At 38.6% G+C, this 16,876-nt stretch overlaps 3 protein-coding genes across 8 annotated transcripts; 2 read left to right on the top strand and 1 right to left on the bottom strand.

Annotated features, from left to right (window-relative positions):
• Positions 1–689: 689 nt before the first annotated feature.
• On the bottom strand, positions 690–13,016 carry LOC146460604 (uncharacterized). The gene is made up of 7 exons (XM_085088081.1): positions 12,572–13,016; positions 10,832–11,131; positions 5,224–5,607; positions 2,749–2,795; positions 2,583–2,619; positions 1,908–2,017; positions 690–1,789 (listed from the first exon to the last, which is right to left on the bottom strand). Exons 1-7 carry the CDS (start codon positions 13,011–13,013, stop codon positions 1,697–1,699), a joined length of 1,413 nt encoding a protein of 470 aa, XP_084944207.1. The 5' UTR covers positions 13,014–13,016; the 3' UTR covers positions 690–1,696.
• Positions 2,804–12,870, top strand: LOC146460605 (uncharacterized). Of its 6 annotated transcripts, none has more exons than XM_085088096.1 (4): positions 2,804–3,408; positions 3,973–4,146; positions 4,244–4,291; positions 10,995–11,127. In XM_085088096.1, the coding sequence occupies exons 1-4, from the start codon at positions 3,349–3,351 to the stop codon at positions 11,016–11,018; spliced, it is 306 nt and encodes a 101-aa protein (XP_084944222.1). In that variant the 5' UTR covers positions 2,804–3,348; the 3' UTR covers positions 11,019–11,127. The 6 variants fall into 6 exon arrangements, with proteins under 6 accessions (XP_084944222.1, XP_084944221.1, XP_084944224.1 ...); XM_085088095.1 differs by lacking the exon at positions 10,995–11,127 and adding an exon at positions 5,105–5,230; XM_085088098.1 differs by lacking the exons at positions 4,244–4,291; positions 10,995–11,127 and adding an exon at positions 12,747–12,870 and having other exon boundaries at positions 3,973–4,179.
• Positions 13,017–13,204: 188 nt separating the features above from the next.
• Positions 13,205–16,723, top strand: LOC146460603 (60S ribosome subunit biogenesis protein NIP7 homolog). Its single transcript, XM_085088094.1, has 5 exons — positions 13,205–13,343; positions 13,455–13,541; positions 14,484–14,622; positions 15,464–15,604; positions 16,564–16,723. Exons 1-5 carry the CDS (start codon positions 13,288–13,290, stop codon positions 16,681–16,683), a joined length of 543 nt encoding a protein of 180 aa, XP_084944220.1. The 5' UTR covers positions 13,205–13,287; the 3' UTR covers positions 16,684–16,723.
• The last annotated feature ends 153 nt before the right edge of the window (positions 16,724–16,876 follow it).

Genomic DNA, 16,876 nt, shown 5'->3' with positions numbered 1-16,876 from the left:
TTAAAAACCAGTAAAATGAAAAACTTATTTCGATCAACACTGCTATAGCTCGTTCCGAAATGGTTTTTTTATTCTGGTCATAAGACCCCTCGGACATAAGCCCCTCCGTTTATAAGCCCATCTAAAACCCCTTACAAAGTTGTATAAGCGGCAGTTTACGGTGCACTATTTGGAAATTGGTTCATTCACATGAAATCAGGTTTTCTATATATACAGACTTTTTGGTGAACCAATCACTCATAAAAGTGACAATTTTCCCCTTGAACTCAACCATGGATCAGGAACCACATGTATTCCCCACCCCAACCAGGTAAAGTTCAAATCCTCCACCCTCTTGGGCATGTTGAAGGCCTTTTGTGTAAAATGCCCTACTCCCCGGGCAGCCTGGGGGGTGGGGAGGGGGGGGGAGGGAAAGGATGAGGGAAAATACCATGAATATTTGCCTTAGTTTTATAGTTTTTGCAGATGTGAGAGATAACTTTCTAATTAAAAAGAATTACCCACATCACCTTGAAAAATGGCTGGATGTCAGCAGTCATGTTTGTTTTTTTTTTTAATAAATTGTGGATGACATGCGAAAAGAAGAAATTTGGCATTAAGAGATTTATGCTCTCATGCCATCACACTTGCCTACCCTGAGTGAAATAATTATTGAGATGAATACCCTCAGAGATTAAGACAATGTGCAACCAGTTTAAAACATTATTTTACTTTCAATTCTAAAGTGACCTAAGGTACGAAAGACAGTGAGTGGGTGTTTATTTTTCCTGCTACTTTTTTTTAAATAATTATAATACATTGTTAAAATAGTTCAATCTTCATTTTTCATACAGTCACGTACATTAGCTTCATCTAGTTCCTTTTTTTCTTGAAAAGTATCCAGTGCATTATTGTTTTGTATACCTTACGTACGATATATAAATAACTAAGTGATGTTTAAATAACAATAGACCTACATTAATACATTTTTCACATATTAGTAATGAACTTTATGGCACTGCACATTTATACATCCACTTAGTAAAATGATAATGTTAAGATTCAGTCACTACAGCTGACTAAATGGTGGCCATTGCTGTTGGACGGAGTACCAGTTACATCATACTTTTGACACCATCGAGGTCAATGTGGATAGGAAAACTGTAGAACATACCGTAATTAAATTCATTGACTGCTGGATTCCAATTTGGAGACAGCAGGTTGCCAAAGTCAGGGAAAAACAGATTTTTCTTTTCAGTGAAAAGTCAGGGAGTTCTGTATCAAGTCTGAGAAATTCTAAATTCTACCTCACAGTGAGATTGTCATGGAATTTTATTTTAGGGTAGCCAGTAGGTCTTGGAAATTGGTTTTCTTGTTGGCAAAGGTAATGATTCAAAGATACCTACAAAGAAAATGATTTCTGTGATCAAGGTTGCAACAACAGTCAACAAAAGTGTTGTGATAACACCAGCACACAACACTAAGCTGACTTCTTAGTCCAAAGGCTTTTTAATAATGTAATTTTATGATAATTTAACTAATCTTTACATCTTAATATTAACCTACAAGTAAAGCAATTTTATTTTTAATATTACAACAATTTTTCTGTACATATTGTTAAAACAAGCAAAAGTTTCCTAAGAGTCTATGGATCAAAAGGAATGGACGATGTTATTTAAAGCTTGAGAAAAATAGTTATTAATAACGTAGTGTCTGTTCACACAGGAAGGCTCTCTGCTGAGTTTTCTTCCATGAATTTCCTAAAGTTCTCATTTTCCAGTTCAGTCATGACTTTGTTCAAAGCATAAATCTGTAGAAAAACAACTCTTTAAATTAGTTTTCAGAATGTTTTGGTCAGAGATGTATCTAATAGCTGGTGATGCGATGTGAATGGACCTACAAAACACAAATTATCATATAATCATTACCTCTGCTCTCTGTCTTTGCTTAAGCTGTAAAATTGCACCATAAGCTCTTTTTTGTTCTTCTTTTAAAACCTTCTCTTTCTTTCTCTGTTCCTCAGCCCTCATTTTATTTCCTATCAATTCAATATGTATAAAACAAAATGAATCAATTACTGATAACACTTAAGTCTCATAGTAATTTAAGAGCTTCGGTTTATCAGCCATCATATTATTTCCTTCAGTTGGAAACCAAATTTCATGAGCGACCACCTCTTTTTAATTTTCTGTTGTATCACTGTGGTAATATTTTAGACCTCTCTGCACAGTCAGCTGTCCAAGGAGACCAACTTTCCTGTTGTTTTGGATGCCAGGAGTTTCATTAAGGGTCAGGAACCAGGCAAATTGACCATCTGTAAACACGACTTTCCCAGTTACCCAACAACTCAACCAACTTTTTCTGCAAAATCACATTAACCCAAGTCTACTCTCTTATCCAGGTGCACTAATCTCTTCCCTGCCTGTTCAAAATCTCAATGAAACCTACTATTGCTCTGTTATCGTCTCTGTTGCTAGTAGAAGTACCTTAATCCAACTGGCAGGGCTTCACTTTAAGTGTCCAGCTGCTTTATACAGGTAGGTGTTTATAGTTTATTTTACTCTAATGTGTTACAAAATGTGAACTTCTATCATGCAGCTTACCTAAGTTAACAAGCCTTGTTTTCACTGCTCTTTGACTCTGCAAGTAAAAGGCATTGTAACTGTAAAATACAATATTGGTAGTAACAGTCAAAGCGGCAATACTTAACAGTGTATAGAATAAATCCACACAGCGTTCTAACAAAGTAGCCTACAAGTGCTGCATTACCTTGACATCCGTCAGAGAAGGTATATATTCCACTTTCTTTAATTCATCTGACAAAATAACATATTTTGTATTTAAAAATACAGAATTTACAAGGTTATTGTTATTCATTAATATTATAATCATTTTATTCTTCTGCAAAACAAGCAAGAAAGGTAACTTGAAAAGATTCCGGAATCGATTGTTATATGACTCAAATCAACCTTTGTGATTGGATGGCTGGACCATCAGTGGCTACTTCTTTTTCCTTTCACACAAGGCACCTATAATAGTACTCGTACCCTGTAATGGGACATAATTTAGTATGCTTTTTTTTACCATTATTAGAAGTGTATCATTTGCCGTTAATGTACTACCTGTGACTGTCGGCAAAAACTCTTAGTTTAAGGAAACCTCTGCTATTCTCCAACATAAACTATTGAAAACATCTTTCAAGTTGATAAAATTTCTTGAGTTTCATGAATCGCTTGGATGTTTGATTTTTATAGGACTGTGAAATGGAACTGGAGAAGTGGGTGGCAGTATATTTCCCAAACAAATTCTACGTTGGCAGACTAACGAAGTTCAACCACGATGGAAATTTAGTCCTTCATTATAAAATATATGGTTGATTCTCCGCAAAAATATGCAGAGTTCAGGAAGAACTGCCTCTGTAGAGCAAAGGTAAGGTGTAAACTGGTGGCGTAAATATAGTTCTGGCCTTCAACAAACGTTTATTATGCACTCAAAGTGAAGACACCCTTATTTAAGCTAGTTCTCCTGTCAGTATAAATCGCAACGTAACGCCATTGCAATCCAAGTTTTGTCAGTAAAAGAATGGGCCTGAAATATCCCCTCTTTGTCCGCCACTTTTTCCCACGAAGAAGAGTTGCGTTGCGTTGCAAGTTTCAGCAAACGCAATCTTTGCAAATAGCGGCTTCCCTTACTGGGAAATCTTCATGACCAGTAACTTGCGTTCGACTCTGAGAGACTGACGTGTACTTCATCTGAAAAGTTCATCTAGGTCTTACATTTCTAAGTTATTCCAGTGCCCCCAAAGCTTTAACACTTTACATTCCCGTGAATTTTAACGAGTGACGTTATGTTAATCCCAAGTGACCGACAGCGTTAGAGTACAGCAGCCATACACTGCAAAGAAAGATCATGTTCCTTAAATGCTGTTTACTAAGCACTTCATGCAATTGCAATTTCACTGCATTGATTGCATAAAGTCGCATATCCCACCAGGTGGATTCAATTTGGGATTTAAAGAGGCACGCCGACCTAGAGGAGGAAATTGAAGAGTTCGTCGGTATAACAACATGGGACTTTAAAACCCTGCAGTGTACTGTCTCAGAAGAAGGTGCAGCAGTCCTGAGACGTTACAAGTCCGGTTTTACTGCTGGCTGGTTAAACAACGAGGTATGTGCATTTCATGCCAAATCTTAGTCAAAGGTGGGGAACGTTCAGTGGGTTTTTCGGCAGTTATAATAACACCTTTTTTAAAAAATTTCTTTAGGTCATCAACGCTGTCTTCAAAATTATAGAAACTTCAGGGAAGAAGCAGGTACAATGCATCATCAATTGATGTAGATTCGTGGTAAATTGCTTCTTAAAAGTTTAAGGCAAACAGTAATATACCATGAGTTTGACAACATGCAGGCCATTTATAAAACAATCATATTAAATCAATTTAAGTCTCAAATAAAGACTAAGCAATGAAACTACAACTTTACATTGAAATGTTACATGAATGTGTAGTTCCACAGTTGCAGACAATAACCATCTCCCTTCCCATCCCACTACCTATATGAGGAAGGGGGGGGGGGGGGGTCTTTATAGCATAAATCCCCTTGGTGTGGGCATAGATACTTTCTGGAACTGTATGTACTCTGATAAATATTTGCCTGGTAAGGGCATGATTGAAATGTATTAAATGATTATTTTGTCTGTGGAGTCAATGTTCTAGTATTTATGCATGACATGCTTTGGTGTGTTTAGTCTTTATTTGAGACTTAAATTGATTTAATATGATTGTTTCATAAATGGCCTGCATGCTGTCAAACTCATGGTATATTACTGTGGAAATTACTAATCTCAATTATTCGAACCCTCGATTCTGTGAAACTCCCAATATTATTCTTTGAACCAAAAGTGGTTTTGTATTTATAAACACTACTGAAACTTGGTATGAAAGTTTTTTTTTTTTTTACTGAGTACTCAGTACTTGAATAATGTTTAATTCAGGCACCTTTTATGTAATATCCAACTTTTTTTTTTGCTTATTTGTTTCCTTCTAATTCTTTCATGATTGTTAGTAGAATAGTACTGGAATTTAAAAATAAATAAATAAGTTCTGACTGGAAGTTTTGAGTGGCAGTTTGCTGCCTCAACTGTTCAGCATGACTTGGATCACCTTAGCCCAGCTAGAACACAAATTGAAAACTCATTGCCTTGTGGGAGTAAAGAGTCTTAGTGAGGGTAAAAGCAGTCACTTACCAACTGTAGGGGTGCTAGGTGGGGCACATGGTATTCCAGCAACCATCCCAGAATGTGTCTCTGATAAAAAGATTTTCTTCACTTTGTCATCATCTGAGTTCAGTAATTTCCGTGGTGATGACGTACGTGGAGAAATCAGTGCATTTTCTAGTTCTAGTTCTTGTTTCCTTGGGGAAGATGTGCAACTTCCTGTATTGTCTTTAGTTAAATTAGCATTAGAGACTTGTGGTAAAAGAATGGCATTCTTTGTCTTGTTGTCATTTTTCTTCGGAGCATAAGCAGTATGCAGTTTCTGTATATTAAGGTACTTATTTGGTGATGTGTCTCTCACTTGAGGAATATTTGCTCTTGGCTTCACCTGTTCATGTGAATTAACTGGTTGGCCTGCAAGTAAAAACACTCCATTAAAACAGTAACATTATGGCTTCATTTTAAGGGTGGAAGTGCTAACAACAGGGGCACCCAACGAGAGGTTTCTCTCATATCCTCTGAAACACAATTTTAGGCTATCTGGAGCTCCTTTAAAGCTCTGTAGGTTCCTTTTAGGCTGGGCTATAATATTTTTATCTGTTCGGTCATTCTAGGGGAACTTGAGTCTTTTCGAAATTACTAGGGCATTTTTGTCCTTTTCCCGAAAACCTTAGGTCTTATTTCCTTTCTGAAAATCTTAGCTGACCTTTTGTCGGTACCCGAAACAACATTTTTATCAATCCGAAAACACCAGGTCTTAAATTTCCCATATCACGAAACTTCGAGGTGAAAATTCCTTTTAGAAAATTGTAGGGGATTAAGGGGCTTCCGAACAGAAAATTTACCAAAACGATCCTTTGGGTGCCCCTGTAACAAGTCGTGCAAAATGTAAAATTTTCATAAATACAGCTCCTGTTTCTCAAGTCTTGCATTGTAAATTTTATGTTTTGCATAACATTAATGGTAATAGTTGTTGCTTGGAAACCAATGAGAAAATTCACTTTGATCATATGTTGAAATGATGATGTAGTTAGGAGATCGAAGTTTATCTTGTACGCAAGATTGTAATTTCAAAACTTCCACCCTAAGTCCAGAAAAACTGCTGTGAGCCTGCAGCCTGGTGGTTTTAACCCAATAAAACACCTAATTCTTGGCAACAAATGGCAGCCAATCTGTAATTTTTTTTTGTTAATTGCCCTCCACAACTCTGTAAGCATATGTGACTCATTCAAATAAATTTTATGCTTGAAAAAACAAAGCTTTGATGGCCAATTTTTATGCCCATAAAAGAAAAAATTACAATCAAGCCAGATGATTGAATTAACTGGTTGGCCTGCAAGTAAAAACACTCTATTAAAACAGTAACATTCTGGCTTCATTTTAAGGGTGGAGGCCGTACTAACAAGTCGCGCAAAATGTAAAATTTACATAAATATATGCTCCTGCTTCTCAAGTCTTGCATTGTAAATTTTATGTTTTGCATAACATTAATGATAATAGTTGTTGCTTGGAAACCAATGAGAAAATTAGCTTTGATCATATGTTGAAATGTTGATGTAGTTAGGAGATCGAAGTTTATCTTGTATGCAAGATTGTAATTTCAAAACTTCCACCCTAAGTCCAGAAAAACTGCTGTGAGCCTGCAGCCTGGTGGTTTTACACCCAATAAAACACTTAATTCTTGGCAAAAAAATGGCAGCCAATCTGTAATTTTTTTTGTTAAGGTTACTTCCATGTTTCGCGAGTGCCTTCACGGAAATCTAGCGTACGCGTGCTGCTTTCGATAAAACCATGGAAAACTATATATCACTGTAAAGCTGATAAATTGAAGTTTGCGAAAATATCACTGTTTTTTTTATTTTGTTGGATACATAAGCTCTCAGAGGCCTGCAAACTCAATACTAGCGACGTGTACTTAACTGAATTACCCACTCTCACGTAAAGGCGCACAACCAAACAGACTGCACAATATCAATCAGGAGATAATAGGCTAACAAAGTGTGTCAGGCTTTTTCTTTATTCCTATTGGTTTGTGAGAAAACCCATCCGAAAGATGGACAATAGAAAATTTTTGTAGTCCCGTCAGATGTTAACACGTCACAGGAAAAATATTTTGAATTTCGTAAAAGCCTGACACGCTTTGATGCATTAATATCTGATGACCATTTTGGCCAAATTTCGTTGAAATCTGGCAAATCCACATACCCTTTTAATTCATTTGAAGATGGGGAATTCGCGCAAAAACAAAAGCCGTGTTTTTGGCCTTGAAACATTTTCCGAGTTTTCGCACCTCATTAAGATACTTGTCAACGAGCTCACGCTGCCGGCCAATCAAACACAAAGAAGCATTCCCTGGGGAGTTCTATAAGCATTTAGTGTTACTGTAATATTGTAAAGCGATTTCTTTAAGGCGCGAGAGAGCCACCGGCGAAACCAAAACAAAGAAGAAAACGGCAGATAGACGCAGAACATGAAACTGGCAGCCCCAGCGGAGTTGACACGAGGCACGCTATCAGTACACGAGGCTTCGCGCTGAGGTTCGCTGCTTATTTTCAGCCGATCAACAACAGCGAAAGTGGCTGGATTGTCGCCGGCATGTTCCGAACTGATGTTCGACTCTCCACTATCCGATTTATCGTCCTCGAATTTCTCTGCTGCCGAGGCAGTTATAGAAAATCTGACTCATTTTACCAAGAACCCTTGTCGCCCTCCGCCAGCTGATGTTTTTTGGCTTCGTCAAATGATTTTTCGACCTTCTTTGGGCCCGTTTTTTTCTTAACTGTCACCCAAGGCGACTTTTCTAGTTTTGCTTTCTTCATAACAACCTTTTACGCAATGCTTGAATCCAAAATGGAACGCTGTTTAACAGTAAAATTTTACATACAACGCCGTGACATGCGATGAACACGATGTAGACAAATATATGCAAATTTGCCAGTAATTCAAGATCGCGGGTAAATTTTGCCGCGTAATATCTCAACACAGTCCCGCATAAATTGGATTATGACACCTTCACTCGCTCACCGCTTTTCCTACAAAACTTTGTTTTTCAAATAGCTCGCGTTCTTTTTAAGATTTCTAATGGCTCAAGCCAGATGTTTTAAAAGTGGTTGCCATTTTCTTATAATGAGGTCTGCTTTAAACTTAGTTACACAAAACATTTTGTAACTTATGATAATCTTCCTGTGTAACACAACTATTCCACAGCATTTAACTTACAATAAAAGCTAATGTCTCACATCTGGCTTGATTGTGTGAAGTATGTACTTTGTTATTTTTAGAGATTAACCAACAAATAATATCAAAAAATTGCAATGCAAATATTAAATATCGAGACAAACTACTGTCCTAAGTATCAACCTGATAAACCACTGTAAGGCACACATATCTGATAACTTGTAAATGGTATGTTAATAAGACCTTTTTTTCTGGTGAAATAAGGTCTTTATGTTGTAAAAATAGGAAAATCATTTCTGCTATAAAACTGTTACCTTGTTAATTCTTCATACATACATACATACTTTATTGTTACCTCCCCAATGGCGCTTTTCAGGAACAATTATTTAAATACTAAAGTTCCTAATAACTACACAATCAAAAGTAATCAATTAAGCCACTGCAAGGTATGAAAGTTATTTCTTTGTATATGTAATGTGGTTCAATTTTTTTTTTTTTGGTTTAAAATTTTCAAACCACTTTCATTTTTATTTCCCTTTGTCTGATTATGGTATACACAAAGAGGGATCATGTTTACTGTAGGTAGTGTCGGTCGACACTATCGGTCGATATATCGACCGACACTCGGCCGATATATCGGTCGACACTCGGTCGATATGTAGGCCGAGTAGCGGTCCACACTCGGTTGACATATCGGCCGAGTGTCGGTCGAATGTCAGCCTAGTGTCGGTCCAGTATCAGTCGACATATCGACCGATACTCGACCGACACTCGGCTGACATTCGACTGACACTCGGCCTATTGAGCGCCTATTTATCGGCCGATAGTGCCGGTGATCTATCGGTAAACTATCGGTGACCTATCGGCAAGCTATCGGTCGACTATCGGTGAACTATCGGCGAGGCATCGGTAGACTATCAGTGAACTATCGGCGAGCTATCTTTGATGTAGCGTAAATTACACACCGGAAAAATTCAATTGCACGTGCGCGCTCAGTCTTAACTCCAAAACTAAAAATCGTATGGAAAAGATTAAACTTTCCCTGAATTTGGAAACGAATACACTGTCGATTAAAAAAACAATGAGCAGTGCAGGACAAATATTTACAGATATATATACCGGTGAGTACAACCACGTGTGAACGTATAATGTATTTTCCGCTAAATTTTCAACTGGAAAAATTCGATTACTTTTGCGCGCTAGGTTATAACTCAAGGAATATAAATCGCAAAATTATAATTTTTTTCTGAATTCGGAAAAGGAAACACTGTGTTTAAAAAAAAGGTAGCAGCATAGGTCAAATTGTGAGAGAGATAGAGGCAAATGAATGCAAAAGCTTGTGGACGCGTAACTCAATTTTCGTTAAATTACACACCGGAAAAATTCCATTGCATGTGCACGCTCAGTCAGAACTCAAAAACTAAGAATCATCTGGAAAAGATTAAACTATCCCTGAATTCGGAAAAGAAAGCTCTCTGGATTAACAAAAAAAGTAGCAACCTACGTCAAATACTGAGAGAAATAGAGGGACATGAAAACAAAAGCCTGGAACGCGAAACTCAATATCCGTTAAATTACACACCGAAAAAGTGACATGTGCTTGTGCGCGCTTGGTCAATGCTAATGCAGCGTTGTGGTGGTACAGTAAAAGCGTTGTGGTGCTACAATAAAACAGGTAGTAGTTATTGAAATATAAGAAAAAGCAAATCCAAATTCCCTTTTCCTTCTCTGTGTTTTACAACAACGAGAAAATTCACTTCCATTTCGACTGCCCACGCAGACGTGTCTACGCAGAACCTGCCTGCTATAGCCCTACCGTCGTATAATGGCCAATAAAGTAATAATAATAATCATCATCATCATAATAATAATAATTTGTTCTAGCAAGCCGCAAGTTCCCCCGACTATAAAACTTGATAAAAACTTTTTTTATATCGACGCTTAAAAGTAAGATATCGACACAACATCAGTGGATTGTCGGGTAATTAACGACCGACATATCGACCGAGACTCGACTGACACTTGGTCGGTCGAGTATCGACCGAGTATCGGTAAGGTATCGCCAGACTATCGGTAAAGTATCGATAAGGTATCTGCCGAGTGTCGACGAGACTAAAAACGTATCGGTCGACACACACATCCGTCGATATATCGGCCGATGCTCGACCGATAGTCGGCCGCTGCTAGACCAATAATCGACCGACACCCGGTCGAATTGCGGTCGACATATCGACCGAGTGAGTGTCGACCGATATATCGGCCGAGTGTCAGTCGATATATGGACCGATAGTGTCGACCGACACTACCTACAGTAAACATGATCGACAAAGAGAATAAAAATTAAACTGGTCTGAAAAATTTCAAACCACAACACATGTTTTGTAAGACCTTATTTTTCTAGTAAAATAAGATCATGTAGTAACTGCCATGGAAAAAGTCTACTATAATTTAAAAATATTACCTTGCTGCTTTTTCTGCACATGAGATCCCACAAATCTTGCAAAGAAACTTTTTTTCATTGAATTTTTCCTTTTCTTGTGTGTTCTCTTAGCTTTACATGATTTCTTTCTACTCCTTTTATCACTGTTTTCTGATTGAGAAATCTTATTTTCTTTGGTTTCCAGGCCAGGAAAATTCTCAGACTGTAACTCAGTTTCCTTTGTTGAGGGGGAATCAGTTGGCTTTGATTCTTCTGTAAGATCTGTTGAATTGCATGGCTGTCTTTTGTCTGCGTCAACTCCACTAAGTTGTGGCGTCAATTCTGGAAGGTACAGAGGGTTTTACTGAGTGACTGACTACTTTACAACAACATTTTTCTACTCATCAGCACAAGCACCCTTAGACGTGCAACTTCCAATATTATTGGCTTGCTTTTCAAGGTTTCTACTTGCTGCAACTAATTTTAACCCAACCCTGATAATTATTTGTTTTGCTTCCTAAATCTCAACAAACTCTTATTTTTATTTATTTATTTATTTATTTTTTGATAACAATGGTCAGTGTTTAAATTACATGTTATAAACCAATCAAGAGAATGGAATCAATTGCAGTCTTCCAACAAAAGTTGTTGTATTAGAAAGGTGGAAATTGTGGATCTTGTGTCTTATAGGGGGCCTCGATCGATAGTAATGGTCGATATGTCGGTCGACTCACGGTCGACTGACGGTCGATATCTCGGTCGAGCCTCGGTCGATAATTGGGGATGACTCGGTCGATGTTGTACCGCTATGGCGGTCGTCGTATCGACCGAGGTGGTTGTCGGTCAATATAGATAGCAACACATCGACACTTCACCGACACATCACCGATACTTCATTGATATTTCACCGCTTACCGGCCGATAGTATCGGCCGATATATCGGTCAATATTCTATCAATATGTTTTTTCGACACTTCGTCCTTATCTCGATCGACATTCGTGTACATAGCGCACCGCTATATCGGTCGACATATCAGTTGATGGCCACTGATATAATAACGACAGATAGCGGGTCGATAGTCTGTCATTATTTCATTTTATTCTTCCATTATTGCATCATTTTACCATATTAGGTCAATAGAACGTGCAAAAACATGCCAGCGTAATAAACCGTAGTGTCCCGGTTAAACCGATTTAGAGCAAAGCAAAATCCTCGTTCCTTTTTTGTGTCGACCGAGTATCGGCCGATGGGCATCGACCGACACTTTACTGATACTTGACCGACGGTTCACCGATGTATTGCCGACACACTGCCGATGCTATCGCGACCGACTGTCGGTCGATCTCTCGACCGAAGGTGATCCAATGATCGGTCGATACATCGCCAATATAGCGGCCGATGCTCGATCGACGCTTGCCCGCTACTCAACCCACAATCGACCGATACTTGGTAGATACATCGACCGAGATATCGACCATCAGTCGACCGACATACCGACCGTTACCATCGATCGAGGCCCCCTATAAGACACAAGATCCGAAATTGTTTAGGCCTTCCAGGGAAATGTTTGATATTTAAAAATAGGCTGATTGCTGATATCTTGCCAGCTGAATCTTGTATTTCAGTGATATAATAATAGGTGGCTTATTGTTAAGGGGTCTGGTACTCTGTTTTAAGCCTACCTCAGATTGAACGGTTCATTTGATTTGATTGTAAATCTGAAACTTTATTAAATTAAACTAAATAATTAAATTAAAATGTTAATGTTGTTCTCAGCTTACCTAACGGTTGCTCCTGTGAGAAGATATGCCGTTCTTTAGCCGATGAGATTAAACTACTTCTCCCAGAATGCCCTGATTTCTCTTGACAGTTGTTTTTATTGTCAGGTAATGTTAATGTCACTTGGTTTTGACATTGTAGGGATGACTCGTGTCTTTGTTGTCCTGTCTCTTTCAGGTCAAAAACTTCAACTCTCTCGGTCACAAATTCTTTGCAGTCAGGCTTGGTACTACAACAACTACGCGCAGACGACGCTGAGCTATTTCTCCGTTGATTTCTACTCCGCAAAAGGCGATAAATTGGGCTAGAAACTGACGAAGGACTTGCGCGGGCTTTCACGTCCACAACTGGTGGCTTCATAATTGTCAATGGAAACTCCCCAGTCATGGCCCTTCCAGTCGGCATTCTGGGCAATATGGCTGTTGCACTCTCTAAAGGAATCATTATGTCACGTGGAAGTGTAGTTTGTACGGCCTTTTGAAGAAATTTTAGTTGCAAAAACCTTCGTATTTGACCTCGTACTCTCCCCAAGAAGCCATTATTATTTTGGAAATTGACGCAGTTTGAAAGCGTTGCTATGAGAAACGCCGCGAACAGGGCGCGAAATGTAACCTGGCTTTTGGTTGTTGCCGCTGACAATTTTCAAGAAAACTGGAAAAAAACGAAGATCGAAGGATTTTGACCACGTGAAACTCCTTCCAACATAAACAATTTAAACATGAGGCCTCTAACGGAAGAAGAAACCCGAAGTGTGTTTGAAAAGCTAGCAAAATAGTAAGTCCTTGCATCGAAGATGTTAGTTTTATGATATAGATTCTTATGAAGCAATCTGTTTGAGTCGTTTACATTTGGCTTAATAATCTCTCTTTGGACTCATTTTCTTAGTATTGGAGACAACATCAAGCTTCTTATCGACAGACCAGATGGGAATTATTGTTTCAGACTTCATGATGAACGAGTTTACTATGTTAGGTAGGTTTCTCTGTTTTGAAAATGCTTCTCGTTGCTTCTGATTAATTAGTACTGGTAGAGATAATCTTTGTACATGCCATAAAACATAGTAGCTGCTACACTGTATCAGATAAAACAGAGTCAGCCAGTACCTACTGTAGCTATTCTCCTTTGCCTTGTTATCCGTGTTAAGCCTGAAGTGGGGACTGGTAATGTGGTAATAGATGCAAGTCCTGGGCACCATGGAAAGGTAGTATTCAGGTGTAAACAAGCTAGGAATACAATGGCAGAATACCGGTCAACTCGCCTATGGGCAAACTCGCCTATGCCAACTCGCCTACGAAGGCGAATTTAGAACATAGCACGCTTGTTTAGGTTTATGGATTAAAGAACGAGTTAGATAGAACATAAAGTTATTTAACAGGCATACATTACTTGAGTGAACTCGCCTGTGTCAGGAAGAGAGGTCGCCTACGTAGGCGAGCTGACAAGTTGTAGGCGAGTTTGCACGTAGGCGAGTTGACCGGTTACCCAATGGCAACTAGGCTTAGAACATCCCTAATATTGTTGAACTTAAATAAAGACCTGGGCAAAAAAAATTGATGTTATGATCCAACGTTGCTGGATTCAACATGTCATATTTGTTGGATGGTGTTGGGTTAGGGTTAGAGCATGTAAACTTTACAAACAAACAATTCACCAAATACACATGATTAAAAATCCCAACTGACAGAAGACACATGAATTGGCTTATATTAAATTACAAGCAATTTATTTGCTAAGGAGTTGTACTTGGGTCAGTGCCTGGAAACAACTCCAGCCAGACGTCAGAGTGGGACTTGAATTGGGCAGCTATTCAAGTTCGGCTCCCTGCTCCCTGACCACTTGGCCACACTGACTCCACATGTTGGAATGGTTACTATGGAAATCCTCGGTCTCATTATCCATATTATTTGATTCCAGTGAGCAGATTATGAGAAAGGCAACCAACGTGGCTAGAGAGAACCTCATAAGTGTTGGAACATGTATTGGAAAGTTTACAAAAACAAAGCGGTTTAGACTTCACATCACAGCTCTTGACTTTATGGCGCCTTATGCTAAGGTAGGATGCTCTGTTTCTTTGACCTGGAAAATGACCTGTCACTTTCTGTTAAAACTTGTTGAAAAGTAACAAAACCGAGAGTCTACCCAGTACATGATTTCTGTCGTTTTGGTTACAAGAAAAGAAATATTTCACACAAACCAAAAATAACCTCTTGTTTGGCTCCATCAGCTGGTCTATCAGACAGTTCATTACATTGTTTTTTGTGAAGATATGGCCAGCTGTTTTTATGCCTTAACTTGTACATTTCTAATAATTTTTGGCAGTACAGCACGGTTTAAGGCTAATGAATTGCTCATACAAATGCTAGTGTTTAATAACTACTTAATTTGTGGTCAAGATATCCATAGAGATACACCATCTTAGCTCCAATTTCCAATCTTCAGTCTTTTCTGGTCGAGCATGCAACCAGACACTTTTTATGTATACAGGCTGATAACGTTTGTTACTTGCAGCACAGGCAGCCCAAGCTCTCTAGTGACATGAGCTTGGGCTACCTGTGTTTGCAGTAGCGCGTTGACCTGTAAGGTAGACTGTTTTTTTTTTAGCAACATGGGTCCTTCTTTCTTGGATACTAGCTACTGTACTGCCCTGTTTATGCTAAAGTAAAGCTTGTTTGAAGCAATTTGGGTTTCACCCTATATTCTTTGAATACTCCCATTAAGTTATATTTCATACTGATGACAGAAAAGAGCAGTTATCTTGTGAACAATAACAATAATTATTTTATTGCGTACTGATTATGAATTGTTTGTGGGGGCAGTAAAAACAGCTGACTGATAAATGAAAACTGCTTCCACAGCCCAAGTAGATGCTAATGTTCAGTTCTATTGCCTTTCAGTATAAAATTTGGGTCAAGCCATCTGGAGAGCAGTCATTTTTGTATGGAAATCATGTCTTAAAGTCAGGTCTTGGTAGAATAACAGAAAATACTCCTCAGTATCAAGGTGTGATTGTCTATTCCATGAATGACCTACCGCTGGTGAGTACATTTTGGCTGTTTTTGGAGACAGTCCTACACTGCATTTTGTTTGTCAATGGTGCAATTGCTGTGATGTTGTGGTTTGTGTGTTGGACTTAAGATCTTGTGGTCAGTGGTTCGCAGTCTAGCCAATGCCATTTTGTTGTTCCGCTTACTGGATGGAAACTTTGCTCCCCATTGTCTCTCTTCACCCAGGTGTATGGTGACATACAATGCTGATGGGTGTGATCCTGTCATGGACTAGCATCCCATCTATGGCAGATCATATTAACCCTTTAAGCCCTAATATCAAAGGACAAACTCTCCTGTCTTGTCCCTATATTTTTCTTATAAAAGTACTGGGTAGAAGCTTTTAAAATATCAAGAGAATTCACCTTGGGTGATCGTATCCTTAATTCTCATGACCTCAGGGATTGAATAAACATTAATTTTACCAGGAGAAATTTGATGCTGATCACTGTTAGGGCTTAAAGGGTTAAGAAGCAATGCTACTACATGTACTTGCTTCATGCAACAGAAGACAGGTTAAGGCCTGACCCAGCCACCTGTTGTACAACTTTTCAAAATCACATGTCGACAGTAAATGGTTCTTATCACACTTTATGAGTTAAGCCTGTAAAGTTGTATGGGGGCCACAGTGGGCCCATGTAAGCTGGCATTTAACCCTGGTCTCATTGGAGAGGGAAGGTTGCCTGATGAGCCAAGAGAGTGTCTGCGAGGGAGGCTAGGACAAGTCAAATGTCTGTGTAGTGTGTTTGCAATCTCATATATGTGTAATCTTTACTTTCGCCCTTTTGCCAGCTACATTGAGTCATTTGTGACAACCATATCAAAATGAAATGTTCCACAAATCTAACTGCGGCCAGGTGTTACTGTGCATGTTAATCTGCGCACTTTTGTAAGTTGTTAGGGTTCATAGATGGTTGCTTATTGGTTATTTTGTTGATCTTGTTTTACAGGGTTTTGGTGCGACAGCCCGCTCCACACAGGATTGTCGGCGAGCCAATCCCACCGATATAGTTTGTTTCCACCAAGCTGATGTAGGAGAATACTTGAGATCTGAAGATACACTGACATGAGAAGAAATATTTAAAACCAATAAAATGCTGTTGAATGTCAGTTTGGACTCTTTCTAGTGAATGTTGTGAAGATATTTAAGAAAAAGAAGAAATTTTAATTTAGCAACAATGCTGGTGATGGTCTCTTCAGTTAAACTTGCTCTTCATGCAGTGATCATTTCAGAAGGGAGATATAACATGATGCTTGAAAGTT

The sequence above is a fragment of the Pavona decussata genome, unplaced genomic scaffold (assembly GCF_977016875.1).
Source record: "Pavona decussata unplaced genomic scaffold, jaPavDecu1.1 SCAFFOLD_210, whole genome shotgun sequence".
NCBI classification, from domain to species: domain Eukaryota; kingdom Metazoa; phylum Cnidaria; class Anthozoa; order Scleractinia; family Agariciidae; genus Pavona; species Pavona decussata.
The sequence above is the reverse complement of the archived record's forward strand: the minus strand, read 5'-3'. Positions and strand labels throughout refer to the sequence as shown.